Source organism: Coturnix japonica, chromosome 1 (assembly GCF_001577835.2).
Source record: "Coturnix japonica isolate 7356 chromosome 1, Coturnix japonica 2.1, whole genome shotgun sequence".
Classification (NCBI taxonomy): Eukaryota; Metazoa; Chordata; class Aves; order Galliformes; family Phasianidae; genus Coturnix; species Coturnix japonica.
This window is the reverse complement of record NC_029516.1, coordinates 167,869,883-167,887,863: the sequence shown is the minus strand read 5'-3', so window position 1 is coordinate 167,887,863 and position 17,981 is coordinate 167,869,883. Positions and strand designations below refer to the sequence as shown.

At 42.4% G+C, this 17,981-nt stretch overlaps 1 protein-coding gene and 1 long non-coding RNA gene across 4 annotated transcripts in view; both read right to left on the bottom strand.

The window, feature by feature from the left end:
• NOX4 (NADPH oxidase 4) overlaps positions 1-2,057 on the bottom strand; it is a 104,282-nt gene extending 102,225 nt beyond the window's left edge. Inside the window, exons 1-2 of one of the 3 annotated variants that reach the window (XM_015852361.1) lie at positions 1,855-2,057; positions 1,255-1,350 (exon numbers count right to left, since the gene is read on the bottom strand). In XM_015852361.1, the coding sequence (XP_015707847.1) occupies positions 1,255-1,350; positions 1,855-1,911 (153 nt within the window). In that variant the 5' untranslated portion in view covers positions 1,912-2,057. The remainder of the gene's footprint in view (positions 1-1,254; positions 1,351-1,854) is intronic. The other 2 variants (XM_015852360.1, XM_015852362.2) reach the window with 2 other exon arrangements.
• A 4,661-nt stretch (positions 2,058-6,718) lies between these two features.
• On the bottom strand, positions 6,719-11,260 carry LOC107308451. Its single transcript, XR_001552806.2, has 2 exons — positions 9,284-11,260; positions 6,719-7,021 (listed from the first exon to the last, which is right to left on the bottom strand). It is a non-coding gene; the product is annotated as an uncharacterized LOC107308451 (long non-coding RNA).
• Between the last annotated feature and the right edge of the window lie 6,721 nt (positions 11,261-17,981).

Genomic DNA, 17,981 nt, shown 5'->3' with positions numbered 1-17,981 from the left:
CCAATGGCTGTGCAGACTATGCTGTCTATTAACTGTCTCATTTCGAAGCAAAAGAAAAACCCCAAAAAATGGCCAGAAAACGAGCTGGCAAAAGGCAGATGAGTCTTCTGAATTGGGAGGAACTTTGCTGATTGATATCAGCTGACAACCTGACCCTACATGTTGACCCAACAACATTTGCTTTATAAACAACCTACTTGCTCTGCCAGGAGCCAAAGCTATTTTCAAATGGATGCACTGGGCTGCAAAGCCATTTGAGATCATAATAAAATGAAAACGCTTTCTGCTTTTTTCCTCATAAAAAAGCCACTGTTGTAAAATATGCAAGTACTACATCAGCTCATTTTCAAGCAAGTTTCACAAGGATCTGTGGAACTGGAGAGCTCTGGCAATGCTATCAACCATGTGAAAAACATACACCCTGGATCTACCAAAGATAAAAGAGATGATGTACAGCAGGTTAGGACATGCAGCATCCCTGCTTTTGCCCCAGGTCAGCTTACCACTGAAGTCCACAGTGTCACAAAGCATAGCGTTATTCATGCACTTCTACTTGGATTTTAAAATCCTCTACAACTCTACAGACTTTTTCAGAAAATTGCTATCACCAAATCTGCCTCTTTGGATAAAAATCATTCCAAGCAACCATGACTGCATAACTGTGGATTTAGAACCAGTCCCTATCTCAATTCTTTTGGTGGTGGTGGATGTTATAGTCAACAGACAAGTCTTCAATAGATTACTCACCTTCCAAGACTTTGTTTTCACAATATTTATTTAAATTTTAAATTTAAACAATATTTATTTAATTACAACGATTTACACTGAACCTATGAGCATGGCTACCTAAGACTGAAAAGAACCAACGAACAACAACCCGAGATTGAAAAGAATCAAGAGATCCTGAAGCAAATTGGGATGAATAAGAGCACAACCTATCAGCTTGGCTAATGCTTTGATGACAGAGGTTGGGCTCCATGCTGTTGAGCATGTTTGCATCCCTTCAAGCCTGCCAGCAGCAGGCAGGATGGAGGGGAAGGACTCCTGTCCTACACTTGAGTGGCTCTTCTTCTCAGTACTGGCAACTTTCTACTGCTAAGTAATTGCCATCAGTCTTGCAGTAATCTCCTGTCTGATCTTCTCCAACTTTGCAGTGCTTGCAGGCATTCTTTGTCATTGCAAATAGTTTCTGTCCCTTTCCTTTCTCCCAGAATCCCCATTTCCAGAGTAAAACTCAGCGTCCAGGTGACTCACCCCTAACATCTGATGCAGATAGTAATACTGCAGCCCTCGGCAGTAGAGCAGGAAGGTCTTCCAGAAGAACCACGCATTCAGCGAGAGCCAGAAAAACTAAAACCAAAAGAAGAGAGACTGGAAGTCATACGGACAGACTTTACTGTATTCATTCAGTTTGTAAGTCACATGCACGTAGTTTCACACAGGTTTTTTTAAAATGGAAAACAAGCTTAGAGCGGTTAGCAAAAGTATTTCAGTAGTAATGCACGTGGAAGGGCAGCCTTTATGTGACACGTTTTCACTGACACTGAAAATACAAAAGTTCTGTGAGTGAGGGCTCCTGGGAGTCGGCAAAGCACAAAACGCAACTCCAGGCTCAAAGCACCGAAACGGAGACAAAGGCAGGAGGAGCAGGACCTGCGGACACCCCTTATACCCCAAACTTTACCCATAACGGCTGCAGACACCCTTTATACCCCAAACTTTGCCCATAAGGGCTAACAAAGACACCGGGACACGCAGAGCCCTGCGCCCGCCCACCCGGCTCCGGGTCCACCTCACGCTCGGGCGGGAAGCGGCGCCCCCTCAACGTCTCCAAACCCCTCAGCAGCGCCCTACCAGAAAGAGGTGCTTGCTCCCTTCGTTGGCCAACCAGCTCCTCCACGACACGGCCATGGTGCTCTGCCCGCCGCCCCCACCACGAGCAACGCCGGCGGGGCTCGCGGGGTGCCGGTGGTGGGGGCGACGGGCGAGCGAACCCTCCTTTTCAGCCGGGTTGGGCCGGTCCTCCCTTCTCCCCACCCCTCACCCCCCGCCCTGTCTTCCGGCCGCCGGGGCGTGCGATCCGGACGGGTGCCGCTGAGCTCCCTGTGGGGCCTCGGCGCTTTGTCCCAAGCGGAGTGCGGCAGCGACCGCCCCCGGGAGGGTTTGGGGTCCCCAGAGCCTCATCCCTGATCGGCGGAGCGGGGTCGGAGCGCTGAGGCTCGGCCCTGCCTTGCCCCGGCGGGATCCTCGTCTTCCCCACAACCTGGAAAAGCGTCGTAGTGTGTTGTCTGCCTTAGAGCCCCAGAAAATGGGGGAGAGGTGCAGAGTGCAACGAGACTAGAGGGAAAACAAAGAGGCTGCCTGAGGAACGGGCTGTAGGGGGTGGTTGGAAATGGGAAGGGGCAGATTTGGCTGCTGTGGGTCTGACTCTGCTCACTTATGTGTCCCTAAGAGTTAAAGAGAGATTGTGGTTCTCATGCACTCGTGGATATCGTGTCCTGTACAGAGTGTTTTGGGTTGAAAAGGGACCTTAAAGGCCAACTTCATGCGTGCATCAGTACAGGTTATGAGCTAAGCTGCTGGAGAGGTGCTCTGTGGAGTAGAATCTGGGTAATCTCATGGTCAGCAGGTTGGCTATGAGTTAGTGTACCTTGTGTCCAGAACAGGATCCGAGTATGCATTAAGTGTGTGATGAGTGTGGCTAGCAGAACGAGGGAGGTGATTCTCCCCTTCCACTCTGCCCTGGTAAAGTTACATAGAGAATACTGTGTCCAGGTCTGGGCTCTTCAGTTCAAGAAAGACAGGGATCTCCTCAAGAGAGTCTTGTGGAGGGCCACAAAGACAATTAAGGGCCTGGAGCATCTCCCATGCACGGAAGGGCTGAGAGACTCAGGACTCTTGAGTCTGGAGAAGGGAAGACTGAGAGGGGATCTTATCAATGCTTGAGCTGGTTCTCTTCCTCTTAAGACTGGGTAAGTGGCCATGTTGCCTGTTCCTTATGATCCACATAGAATCAAAGAATCATAGAATGGCCTGAGTTGAAAAGCACCATAATGATCACCTAGTTTCAACCACCCCACCATATGCAGGGCCACCAACCACATATACTATGGGTGTCCAGTCTTTTGGCTTGTCTGAGCCACACGTCTTTGGCTGTGTATGCGTAAGTCACTCCAAAAGTAATGCCTCTTATTTGTTTCCATAGAAACTGCAACAGATACAGTAAGCACAATAACACTGATAGAATGAATAGAACGCCTGTTTCAACATAGTCATCACCATTAGCTCTGCATTTTCGTTAGCAATAAACAGGAGGCTGTATGCTGTCCTCATAAAAGCCTGCCCCTGTGGAGGTGACCCACTGCTTCTGTTGCCAGGGCTGAAACGCACCACCCACTGCCTCACTGTGCTCATATTCACTGTTTGCTCTCCATAAACGTTCAACAAGCATCAATGAATGTCAATGGGTACTATTCTTTCTGCATGGAGGAATTCAATGACACACCTTTGCTTCATGCGCACTTCCATGTCAGATGCCATTCTGTCAGACTGCCCTTCTGCTGTCATCTGCCACACAGCCACAAAATGGAATGGAATACTGACATGAATAAAGTGTGACTGTGAAGTGAGGAATATTTCTTTCTGTTAAGACAGGTCTTTTGAAAGCCCTGTAGGGAGACGTGATCAGATTTTTGAGTTGAATGTCTCATTGCAACTCTATAAATTCTACTTGAAAATCGGCAGGTCATGTATTTATGCAACTGAAAATGGAGTGGCAAGCAGACCAAAAAAAAGATTTTTTTTTTATTTTTTGCAATCTTGAAACTTGTTCTCAAATTCCTTTATCACAATGGAAAGCATGGCTGCATATTTGTTGCTGTTCACAGGACTGTGTTTAGCCAATGTATCAAAATGCTTAAAATTATTTGCCATAACTTGAGTTAGCACTGCACTGTTCCCTCTCCTTGTCCTGGTTTCAGCCCAGGTTGGGTTAGTAGCACGTCAGTGTTTGATCATTGCTGGTATATGCGTACTGCAGGTGTGGGGCAGCATTGCAAACTGCACTGGGCTGCATGCAGGCTGTGAGTTGGACACGCCTGCCATGTACTGTACTTCAAAATACTCCTAGAAATGTCTCTGAAAAATCAGCTTATGCAGGATTTGACTGCCCACTCACATGAAGCTGATGACTCACGCTCCAGCAACTGTACTTCACTGCCCACTTACAAGCTCCGTGCTGCATGTGGAATATGTGACTCATGTTTTTGTCGATACTGGATCCTGCATCATTCCTATGTACAGAGCAAGGAATTCTATAATTCTATGAAAACATTCCCTTCTCTTTCTCCCTGCAAACATCCATCCAAGCGTTTTGAATCCGTATCCCAGGTAAATGTAGGCAGAGATGAGTGTCAGACCTCAGCACAGCTTTGTCCTCCATAGAAAAGGCTGAGTTTGCAAGTGGCTGAATCAACAATGCTCCCCAGCAATTTTTCTGTCTTCATTCTCTGTTTAAACCATCTCAGATGTCTGTGTTTTAAACTTCTTAATAGGAGTACTCAGAAATGGATGGAGATGGTAGTTGGAATGATTAGAGAAGTTTTATGACTCCTAAACATCACCTGAGCAGCAGCTCATCTCTCCGTGCCTTCTTAATCATTGTTTCTCCAGTTACAATTAACTTCTGCTTTGTCCCACCGGTTGGACAGACCACTGTCAAGACAGGCCGCCCCTCTGAAGAACTGAGCATGTGTTTTTTCTTGTAAGCTTATTTCTATTGCAGGAGCGGTCCCCTGACACCTGCAACACACAAATCTATTCTTCCAGAGCTTATTCAGGTGCTGCACGCTGCTTCATATAAGTGTTATGTTTCTAAAATTAAAAGCTTAAAAGACTTTCGGTGCATAAATTTTGCTCAAGTATGTGGGAGTGATCCAGAATTTAATCGCCTGATACTTCTAGGTGTCTCCATGTCAGTGTGCACTGATCATCCTGCAAGATCCTGCAGTGACTGCCCATATTGCAAGAACACTGTGTCCTCCAAGTCTGGGGAGCCAACTGAGGCCATCAGTGGCTCTGTTGCAGTCTAGATTTTGTCAGGCCCCTAAATTCTGCCCACATCCCAAAGGGGGTTCTATGTGGTTTTGTTACAGAGAACAGGAAAAGTGGAGTTTCAGCACAACAGCTGAGTGATTAAAGCACTTGCCCAACAGTGGGCCTTTGTTAATGCATTGAAGCCATTGCATTCCTATCTCAGGCAGGTTTCTTCATTGCTGTGCTTCACCAGGATCAAGAAAGTAAGCAATCACTAAATAAGCCACTGTGCAGTAAGGAATGTAAGGGGGAGAGGAGAAAGGAAGGCTGGCCAAGTGGCAACAGCAGACATCTGGGGAAGGGAGATGAACACTGAGAAAAAGGAGACTGAGGAGGCTAGTTCTGCTTGCTTTTCCACTGGAAGACAAAATACTGAGCAAACTTCAAAATTCAAAATCTAGACTGAAATCACTGGAGAGAACAGAAAGAGACATTAATAGACTTCTTGTATTTCTTAGAAACTTTCTAATTAAGCAACGTGCTGTTTGTGTTTCTTCTCATTCCTGTAACTCTAATGCGTAGTCACAAATAAAGTAAAAAATAGCAATCAAAATGCATGTCCCTATTAAGATCTGTGCCATCTGAGTAATATACTGTGCGATGACGTATGTTCTTTATGGCACTATGCATTGTCATTTCTTTCCTATTTTGAAACTAGATATTTACAAGATCAACTTTGTGTCTTGTATGCTCCCTGCCTGATCCAGAGGCCTCCTTTGTATGAAACGCTCTCCCAGATCTGGGTAGAAGGCAGGTTTATTAGTTTCAGTGAAGCCACAGTGATTCATGGCAATGTGTAATGTACACATCTGCCATGGTGTGTAGGAGCATTCGGCATGGCCCAGGCCCTGCTTTGCCTTACCTATCAGAAAGCCAAATCTGTGCATGAAGACCTGAAACGAGCGATCAGACGATACCAGATAGAGACCCTGACTCTCATAGACACAGCGTAAGCAGGAACAAGGCAGGCTGTGCTTTGCTTCAGCTGAAAATCTCCCCCAAACCAAAGCGCTCAGCCACTGCTCAGCTCCACGCTATGAGCATGAAGATGAAAAATATGACATGAGGTCCTACAGTATTCTGTCCTCAGATGGCCTCCTACACATTCCTGATCCAAACAAGAAAGATAGCATGACAACTCCAACACACAGTAACATCATTCATCATGAAAGAATGCAAGCACATAGCACATGGGGAAAATGTGTATAAAAAATACAGCTGGAGTGCATTCCACCACAATTTAAGAGAAATGTCAGTTGTATTTATTTTTCCAACTGTTTGAAAGACCTTCTTGAACACTTGCTGCAGGACTGAACCACATATCTAGGGATAATAAACAAAGCATCTTGTGCCTGGTTGAAGGCTTTAGGATCAATACGCCATGCAGAATTTATACATCTTTCCTTGACTTCACTGTGAGTGGGAATCAGGTCTGAGAACAGTGCAGCAGTTAAAAACGTCTCGTGTTGGTTTTAGAGGTGAACGGAATAATTATATCCCCCCAAACAGGTATTCTAGAAGTTATTTCTGTATTTGGCAGACCAACTCCATGTTATGCTGTTCTTTCCGGAAATATAGCCAGCCTTGTTTTAAAATGCTCCAAGAACAACATGAACGCAACAAGTAAAGCTCAATAACCACTTTATTAACTATTTTTTGTTGTCCTTCTGAATACACTACATTTTTAGACCCAACAGGACTAAAACCATGATGGGAACTCAAACATTATCACATATTTTGCTGTTACACTGAAACTAATCTACCCTCCAAAATCCTTTTCCTCCTTAGTTTCACAGAACATTATCACGTCTCCTTTTTATCTGTTTCCTGGTTAACCAAATCGATCAAGCTTTCATTTCTTAATTCTCCTCTCTGTGGCAGGGTTTCCAGAGTTGTAGATCTCTCAGAAGACATTTCATCCACCTTTCTGAAAGGAAAAAAACCACAACTTTTTTGTTTAATAATTCAAAACCAGCCTTGCTAATATTATATGGAGGATTATTTGTATTTTAATACTTTACAGGACACTGCTCTGCTTATTTTGCCAAGATTCTGTATCTGCCAGTTTAGCTGCAGCTTTGCGCTAATGCTTCCAGACCACAAATAAAAGCTATTGAGCAAGCTGGTGTGGAAAAACTGTTTCTGAATGATCACAGTTACACATCACTACCAAATAACAATCCCGTGCGACATGCACCTAATAAATATGTGATATCCTTCAAAGAGAGGCCAGAGATTTAATAGAATTATTAATAACCAAGTCTTTGAACAGTCCACGAAGTAAGTAAAGACTGGGCAAGAAGTGCTTCACATCAACACAGTCACTTCTCAAGTGGAAGCTGATGAAGAGTGCCTAGCAATATTTAAGACAAGAAATAAAACATTCTCTTACATCTCTGTAGCTTGCATCCAAGGTGACATAGTGCATGCTAACATTGTGTTGGACACCCTAATTCCATGCCAAAGCAGAAAGGTGAGTGCCAAATAATCTGCAGCCTCCAAATTTCCCGGGGGGCTCATGGAAAACACATCAGACCTGGTTAACTGAAAAGACTTTAAACAATTACAGTACAAACTTGCAGCCCTTACAGTTTACAGAGCATAGTTTACAGAGACTCCTAAAAGCTACAGTACAAAATATAACAACATACTTCGGCAAGTATCATAAATATCATGTTGACTAAACATTCGTAATTGCCCAATTCTTGGAAAATCTTGTTCGTCATAATAGTGTAAAGTTAAAAGCATCGAAACTGCAGATCTGAGACATGGCTGCGTTCTTCTGCATTAACTCTGCCAAACTGGTGTTTGCACTCTTACTGCAAAGTTAGCAAGGCAAGAAAACATCGGAACGACGAGGGCAAAGGAGGGCACGGGACTAACAGATCTCCCAGGACTAAAGCTGAATTTTAGCTGTGATCCAAAGAGTGAAATCAGCAAAGCAATTTTAATACAGCAAGGTGATTCCTCCAGAGCTAGAGCTCATTCTTTGACTCTTCACGTTGTCACACCTCAGACTCCTCTTGTAAAAGCGCCTTGGGCATCTGTGTTATTTAATCCAGAGTTAGGTTTGCGTGTGTGGAACTTGCTCAAATCACCAAGTTAAACTTCTTCCACAGGAGTTCACTGCTGTTCCCATATTTGAGAAAGAAATTCAGATGGGAATGCAGAAGAGAGCAATTCAGATGTTTCTCCCCTCCTTATCTTCAATGGCTCCTAATGTTTTCCTTCTGAAAGATGCCTTTAGGCTGCCTTGAAGAGGAATCCTGCTGCCTGTACAGAGAATCTGAAGCATGATACATGCTACTGCCAGAGACACGTATCTCCAAATGCTCATGTGCAGCAGGAAGTTTAGAACAACAAAACAAATGAAAAAAGCCAAACCACCACCACATAAATGGTGTTTGGGGTGTACCAGGGCAGTATAGATCTGGGGCAGAAGCACTGAGGTTGCCACGCTTATATCTTCATCTGTTCAGCTGTTTAGCCTGGAGATAAAAGGTGGTACAGGGTTCACTGAGATGAAACAACTACAACTGGCAGTAGAAGAGTAAACATTAATGAGGAAAAGCACTCTACCACTCTTTAAATAAAAGGAAATACCAGCATACGAGTAAATATTTATGCAGTGATTAATAAATTTAGCCTGGAAACCAGAAGAAAAGCTCTGGAACAGCTTTCCAAGGAGACTGAGGGGGAAATAAGAACTTGTTAAATGTTAGCACTCCCTTGTTGTATGAAAAGGACTGTGCAGTGCCTGCAGAGTACCCAGAGAACTCTTAAGTGATCCAGCTTCAGAAAATGTCTTCCAGTCCAAACACATCTTCCAGAAGTGTTAGTCCTGTGGCAATGGCAAGGGCTCTGCCTCTGTCCCACTTCACCATTGGTTCCATATTAAGTTATCAGTTACGAGTAACAATTGCTATGTCTGAATTTTCACTTTCAATGCAGTGTTGCACACAGCATCTTTCTCTCTTCTGTTTAAAACCCTCCTGAATTTTCTCGAGGATGATCCTATGATTGTCACAATTATTTTTTCCCCCACAATTTTTTTTACTCCAGAATTCAACTACTTATGCAAAAGCAATACTAAATATTCTTATTTGGCACTGCAAAACTAACATTTGTTCACAAAAGGATGTAACACACGTTCCCTGTTTCATACAACAGCATAAGGAGCCAATCTTACCACGTTAAGAGTATTCCCAGCCTCAGCTCGGTTTGATGAAGCCTGATGGCACTTGGAGCCTTCTGTGGATCAAACTGCATTTAGAGCTAAGACAAGACAAACAAGATCAGGCACTATAGTTAAGAGAAAAAAAGAAAAAGATTATGAATGTTTTACAGGAGATTATAGGGGATAGAACTGAATCCCCTCTTGCATTGTTAGGCCTTTAACCATTAAAGACTTTAAGTGCACGTTTAACTTCAAAACACCCAAGCAGATACAGTGAGGTCCGTCTGACTTCGCTTACAGTTCAGTAAGGGGATTTTGTTGCTCAGTGAGGGCTTTCAGCACATATGTAAGTGCTTTGTTGAATCAAAGTCTTGCACAGGAGTAAATGAGAAGCAACATTACTGAAGTTCATGGAATTATGCCAGTTTAAGTGGGAACAAAACGTGGCCAGCACTTCTCCTTGTTCTCCCCTCAGTCCTCCACGTAGGCAGAGCCAGATTTATCAGAGGCAGCCAATACGTGACAGACCTTCACAGAAAATGCTGCTGGCTTGGGAGCTTTCATTTTGAAAGCACTTAAAGTTTAATAGCACATTTAAGTGTTTCTGGAAATCTAGAGGTTTACAGATTCTTTGCACAGATAGATATGTATGTAACTATGCAATTTTTTTTTGGACCATACCATACTTTTCCAGTTTATGTAGATGAGAATTTAGGACAGGTCTTTGTTATCTATAACTACTTTGGGCTTCCTTGAAAGACACTCCTTTGGGAGAAGTGCAAGGTCTCCTCATTGTATAATAAAGACTTACATTGCAGTTAATTCTCTTAATTCTTCTGGAGCCACAAGCGTTATACGAGCCCTTGCAAATTAATGAAACAGTTTTTCTGGTGAGTCTACTTAAACTGAAGATCCCAGCAGCATCATGAAAGGCTGGGACTGATTTTATGTGAGCCCAGTTCCATGGCTGAGAAGCGTGTTTGCATGGCAGTCACACCTACTCAGTACGTGAACTATTTCCACAGTCATTCTGTACTCACCAGCCGTGCTTTTTGACTGCAGTGTTCTCATTTTCCCTATTTACATGCTGCCTCTGAAACACTGCTGCAGTCACCTTTCTGTATTAGAAGTCCAGAATGTGTTTTCCAAGGCATCCCTCTGAGAACGCTGCCACTGTGGATTATGTCAAACCTTGCTGCATCTGAGAGCTGTAACCAAACTCACTTCCCTCATTTCCTTCACTTAGGAAAAGTGTAAGAAGTCACTGAGATCAACAAAAAAGGCCACTGAAAAAGAGGAATCCCCAGAAAAGGGGACACACAACTGCGTCAAAAGGCAAGTGAGCCAAAGCTGAATTTAACATAGGGTAAATTTTGCTAGATGATATTCATTTCAGATTCACAGACTGACCAAGGTTGGCAGGGACTTCTGGATCCATCTGTTCCAACCTCTGCTCCAGCAGGGAAACCAAAGCAGGGTGCCCAGGGCCATGTCCAGGTGGCTTCTGGAGATCTCCAAGGAGGAGACTCCACAGCCTTTGTGGGTAACCTGTGCCAATGTTCCATCATCCACACAGCACAGAATTGCTTCCTGGTGTTCAAAGGGAATCTCCTATATTTCCACCTGTGCCCACTACCTTTTGTCTTGGAACTGGGCAGGACTGACAAGAGCCTGGCTCTGTCCAATTTTTATCCTGTCTTCAGGTATTTATGGACATGGATGAGATCCTCCTGAGTCTCCTCTTCCCCAGGCTGAGCTGTCCCAGCTCTCTCAGCCTCTCCTCAAAGGAGAGGTGTTCCTTCATCACTTAGTGGCCCTTCCCTGGACTCTCTCCAGAGCACTTACGGCTTTGGGGCTCACAGCTGGACATACAACTCCACATGCAACCTCACACAGAGAGTTGAGATCACCAACCTTGACCTGCTCACAGTAAAGATGAATTAAGCTGACATTTGCATGTTAGAGCAAGCTAAAAACAAAAGAAACAAATGGAAGGAATTGAAAAGCTGTGACTTTTTGATTGTCGAGATTTATAGCTGGTGAGTTTCTTAGCCCACAAGTGTGGGCTAAGTATAAAAATTACATCCTCTTCTCAGAAAACAGAAGCGTACATTCTTTTTGGACAAGCATTTTTTATAACTACTTTTGAATCAAGCTGGAGCTTGATTTTTTCATGATTATGTTCTTCAAGATTTTTTTCTTCCTGTGTGTAGCTCCAGCAATTAAAAAAATACAAGTTATAGTGTAGATAATAATGTCACAATTTCTTCAATTCATGTGCCTTCAAAAATAATTGTTCAGTAATTCCAATTTTCGTCTCAGTGAAAATATGTAACTAACTTAAAAAAAACCCAAAAAAAAACCAAAAAAAAACCCTCTATCATTATTCATCCTTTTTTGTTGTTGTTTTGTTTTGTTTCAAGTGTTATGAACACTTTATAAAGTAGAATAGATGAATAGCATCTATTGTCAGTTATGCTAGACTGTTGGAAATAAGGCAGCAATTCCTCTTTATGTAATAATTTGTTGCCTTAAAGCGGTTTCACTCTTGAAATGTTATTAAAAAGCAAAAGTTTTTTCTCTCACATATGCAATTTGAAACACATTAAATCATTTAAATGCTGATTGATACGCCAAGAATTCTTGAGCAGATTTTTTGGATGTTCTTTTAATTGCCCTGTGTCCTCAGCGGAATTCAAGTTATCATCACATGCTTTGGAAGCCAAAAATGTGAATTGCGATATCAACTGCACAATTAATATTAATTAATTTTCAATACTCTGATGTGGAAAGATTTATAAAGGCATTTAAAATCCAAAGGTTGGTGAGCAGCCACATTTTTTGATAGTTCAAGAGAAATCAGTCTCTAAGTTGCTTAAGAGACCAGGGGAAAGTGAAACACACTTGTCAGGGATAAAACTCAATAGCATTTAAACATTTAAACAGTTAAAGGTAAATGGCTGCCATTGAAGACAAAAAGAAATAAACAAATAAGATAAGGTCAGTTCTTCATGAAAATATGTATTTTTCTTCTCTAATTAAATTGTTTCCCAAAGAAAATATTCTTCAGTCCTGTGCCAGAGTTGATCATCAGATAACATTCTCCATCATCTACAAGGAGGGTGCTGTAATACTACAGCACTGCTATTCTTAAATACATAAATTTATAAGATTTTATTTGACTAGAATTAATGCCTGGAATAAGAAAGAGCTTGTTCAGCAGAAAAAAATGTTTTTATTAACTCGTTTCTGCTTGCTTGCATTTTCTCACAATATTTTTTCCCCTTTCCTTATTTACGGTACATTGGCAAAGGGGATCACAGATTATAGATACAGTCTCATCAGGTTTCTCTGCTAGTTGAGCTTTGTGTCATCCAGACTGTCTTGGTTACCTCGTCTGTCAAATCACAGAATCACAGAATTATCAAGGTTGGAAAAGACCTTGAAGATCATCTAGTCCAACCATCACCAATACTTCCCAGCTAAATCATATTCCTCAACACCACATCCAAACGTTTCTTGAACACTCCCATGGTTGGTGACTCCACCACCTCCCTGGGCAGTGCATTCCAATACCCTTTCCAAGAAGTAATACTTCCTAATGTCCAGCTTGAATCTCTCCTGGCGCAGCTTAAAACCATTCCCTCTAGTTCTATCACTGATTACGCTAGAGAAGAGGCCAACCCCCAGCTCACTCAAGATGTGCTCATCCTCTTATTTTTTCTGACATGTCACACCATCACAATAGGAGCAGATGGATCCGTAAAATCAGATGTTTTAAGTAATATTCAATGACTGTTGTAATTTGAAATACAGAATTTCACAGTGGTCAGGCTAACAGGCCTGTAGTTCCCCGGATCCTCCTTACAGCCCTTCTTGTAGATGGGAATCACATCGGCAAGCCTCCAATCCTCCAGGACCTCTCCAGCTAACCAGGCGTGCTGGTAGATGGCAGAGAGCGGCTCAGCAATCACCCCCGCCAGCTCCCTTAGCACTCAAGGGTGGAGCCTGTCCAGGAAAAGAAGGAGAAAGGGAACTACCCACAGTCAGAGCTACCTAAAAATCTATGGAACTGCTTATAAATAGGTTTATTATAATTAGAAAATACATGAGTATAGAATATATTTTTATCTCATAGGAGTTTGAGCAACACCAGCTGTTGCAATAACAGAACTATATCATTAGCTGGAAGCAGTAGTTCCATTAGATTGCTGCAGTCATTTTTTGCTATGCACTGATTAGTAAGATATTTGGTAGGGTATGCTGCCAGGATAGAGGATGTGCTGTGATGGGCTGAGCAGTGCTGTGCTCACAGCATCCCCTTCAGCACAAAAATGGGCATCACTCATTAGCAGTGCTAACACAGAACTGCTACAAGAAGTCAGCCTACCTTCCTGGGCAAACCCATGCATCAAGTGTGATGTTTGCACAGCCACAACCCTAGACCTACAGTTCTTTGACACATAAATCCACGCTATGTTCACTTATGTGTGTACAAATACAAGCATAGGAATTTACTGATAATAAAATCACTTTGCTAAAGTCACAGTGGACCAAACCACTTTAAAATGCATCTTAATTAAATGCATTTCATACTTTTATCACCTTATTTTATGTCCCACGGTATTTGTAAGTGTCATCATTTTCAATTTGAAATACCTAATGGGAACATTTTTTACATCCATTTCACCTCTTTTTATGGTTGTCATACCTATAAACATACATGCAATCCATCTTTTCAAGGAATGGACTCCCAGAACTCAGGAATAAAATTGTTCTCATCAAACAAAGAATCTGTGCCCACCACAGAGAAATCCTCATTCACGCTGGGGAGTGTTTTGGATGTTCACCTCTTGTTCCATTTAATTTCTAAATGACAGAATTCAGAACTGTCTATTGAATGCCAAGGTAACCTTTGACTTTAGGCTTCTCACTGAGCTTTATTCGTCTTTCATATAGAAATAAAGAAAAAACCTGCTATTTAGAATCCTTATTGTTCATAGAAAGCAAATAGCCACATATTCCAATGAACATTTCTTGCTCACACAGCCTCCCTTCTACAGGTTCAAAGACAGCAAGAATGACTTGCATGTATAGATTAAGTGAAGAAGTGTTACAGACAGTTGGAGAGTTGCAACGGTGCTCTGCATTAATTTGCACAACTCATATGGCACCGATACTTTCTAAAAGCAAGAGCAATTGACAAAGTGTTGGCATTACGTAATATTTCTTCCCATAGAAGTTGTTGTTACCCTTTCATCACCTGCATTATTTTAAGTTTGTGTAGACAATGAAAATCCGAAGGATTGTCACATATGTACTAAAGTGTGATCCATCCAGTTCCTGTGTAGTTGGGTATTTCTCTTGCTTTGATTATCACTCACTATAAATGAAAGGAACACAAAGGATTCATAAGGTGATGTATAACAAGTGCCTTTAGCGCATCCCACAAAAAAAGAAAGCAAACCACTTTGCAATGTAGGTTTCAGAGGCTGTTTGCTATTGACATTTGTTACATTAAATTTTGTCCTGTTATTTTAGTGAACTACAACAAAGCAACCCTGAATAGAATAACAAACTTCCCAAAAATGTCAGTTCCTCGGGGTAATCCAGCCTAAGGGCTGGAAAGTTTGCTTGTAAATTGGTTTCATTCCAGAGGTAATAAAGCTAACATAATATGGAAAAGATCTAGCAATAAGGCACCGCTGGTTTACACTAAGACTCATATGTTTATGTTTAAAAAACACACTTACAAGAAACACTATCAATGAGTGACTGAACCAGAAGAATGACAGAAGTGTTATGCATATCTAAGTAACCACTTAGATTCCACTTCAGAACATCAGTTAGGCTACTGTAATCCTTTACTGTGACTTTCCATCTTTTCCAAAGATAGGAAAGAAACAAAATGGGCTGAAATAGAAGAAGGAAATATCAAGGATTTAATAAATGCACTGGTGCTATGAGCCCATTAGTAATTCATTTGTTATAATGGATTTGGAAGAAGGCAGAATAGTGGCTTTGGGGAGTTGTACAGCAAGCTCCTTTTAGCAAGAAAGGCACAGTAGGAAACAGCCCATCTGATGCTTGTTGGTGAGTCAACAGGCTGCCTATGGATGTGACGGAGTCACCACTTCAGGGAACATATAGATGTGGTACATAATGACATGGTTCAGTGGGCACGGTGCTGGTGAGTTCATGGTTTGATTAGAGGATATTAGTGGTCTCTTCCAACTTTCATCATTCTGTGATTTGACAACTGGACAGGGAAGGTTGGTGATTCACACCATGTTAGCAAAGGAGAGTTAACAGCCAACACGGTAAATCACAGCTTAAGCATTTTTATCTTTGATCTGTCAGTGAAAGGGAGCAATTGATGACAGTGAGTTATATAAATTATTAAGAGGATTTTTCCATTTGAAAAAGGGCATTTCACAAATCAGTGTCAAAAACCTCAGCATTGGTGCCAGGGGCAAGTTGCAATGTTTTCCAGTCCAGCCAGGAAAAGGAGATCTGTGATATATTCCTCATCTTGCAATTCTCATATAATTCTGGAAAATATTACTGTTTTTACTAACCCTGAAGTGATAGGAGTCATAGAAACCCAGATAAGCAGGCAAAGGAAGTTATGCTTTTTTTTTCCCCATTTGTTTTTCCTGTGGGATTAATACCCAGGGTTCCTTATTTTAGCAATTGAGCCGACAAAGGCAGTTTAAAAATAAAAACAAACTAATTTGAATATGAGAGACTTTAAAACAACAATAATAACAAAGCAGTAACAACAGTACATTAACACCACTATGTCTACTTTTAGAATCAAATGTCTTAGACGGACATCAAAGACTGCAGAATAGAGACTGGAAATCCTACTGCTCTCTGCTCAGAGTTGTCTTATCCCCTACAGTATCTGGAAATGAATCCATGCACAGAAGGAAAGGAGAGCATCATAACTTCACTGGAGGGAAGACACTGTCTCCACCCCATCATCTTGATGGCTTGGGTACCCTCCTTCACAGCACACATGGGAGATTAGTTCCCTGAGGCTGAGGAATACATTCATCATTAATCTCTGTGCTTCTACTATCAAGGTACTGAATGAAACTGGTGTCATCTTATTCTGCATTTGAAAGCAAAAAATTTAACAGCATTTAACAGTGTTACCAATCTGATGGGAATTCGGAGAAGGTCTATCAAATTTTGCCCAGCTGTAGTTTAAACTTTCTGACAACAGGACTTGGATGAAAACATGTAATGAGCAGCTTGATACCCACTGGGGAGAAGAATCAGAAGAAAATCGCGCTGTGATTTTGTCCCAACATAGTGCATAGTACTTCTACAGTCCTCTTCTGTTGCCTGCCCTTATTTCATTTCTGTATGCTCATTTTTTCGTGTTTTAGTTCACTGAGAGGTTTTCTGGGGGCCCTGATGGATGAGAAACTTAATATGAGCCAGCAGTGTGCTCTTGCAGCTTGGAAAGCAAATGGCATCCTGGGCTCCATCAGGAGGGGGGTGGCCAGCAGAGATAGGGAGGTGATTGTCCCTCTACTCTGCTCTTGTGAGGCCCCATCTGTTGTACTGTGTCCAGGTGTGGAGCCCCCACCACAAGAAAGACAGAAGGCTGCTGGAGAGGGTCCAGAGAAGGGCCATGAGGATGGTCAGGGGGCTGGAGCACCTCCTGTATGAAGACAGGCTGGGGGAGCTGGGCTTATTCAGCCTGGAAAAAAGAAAGCTGCGGGGTGACCTCATTGCAGCCTTTTAGTACCTGAAGGGAGCCTATAAACAGGAGGGGAGTAAACTATTTGAAACAGCAGGACAAGGGGAAATGGTTTTAAGTTGAAGGAGGGAAGATTTAGGTTGGATGTCAGGGGGAAGTTCTTTACTGTGAGAGTGGTGAGGTGCTGGAACAGCTGCCCAGAGAGGCTGTGGATGCCCCATCCATCCCTGGAGGTGTTCAAGGCCAGGTTGGATGGGGCCCTGGGCAACCTGGTTTAGTAAATGGGGAGGTTGGTGGCCTTGCCTGGCAGGGGGTTGGAGCTTCATGACCCCTGAGGTCCCATCCAACCCGGGCCATTCTGTGATTCTGTGATTCTGTGTAAACAGGAAGATGGAGCACCAACAAAATAAGCAGTTTTGGTATATATATATGTGCCGCTGTGTCATCCCTTTCACATTAATCCAGACCCTGCTGTAGGTCATGGTATGTCAGTAAGATTGTTTCCTTTGTCTTCAGAAGAGTGTCTCTCTAATCCTAAATCTTATTTATATATTTTAGTTGGATGCTTTGATGCAGAATGCTCAGCAAGAGAAGCATCTTGCTGTTCAGAATTATCTATTTTATTCACTTCATACAGTATGTGGGCTCACACTCCTCTAGAGGAACTGCATCGCATACAGAATATTGTGTTCCTTGGAATCTTTATTATTGTGTGCATAACTGCAGAAAATAAGCATCTCCAATTTACACAGATGTGTTTGCAGCCTTTGTGAGGTGCCCTTGTTACATGCATAAGAAGTTAAAGCTGATACTTGTCCCCAAAATTCTTACTGAATTTTTACTGATTCTGAGTGGGTGAAGATCTTCAGTCCCAACATCCTTCAACTTTTTCCTCTTCTGATCTCCAGCTATGTTGGCTTTCCACTTGTTACATTACAAGCCTTGCAAGACTAATGTCCCTCTTCATCTTTGTGCCTTGTCAGATGTAAATAAATA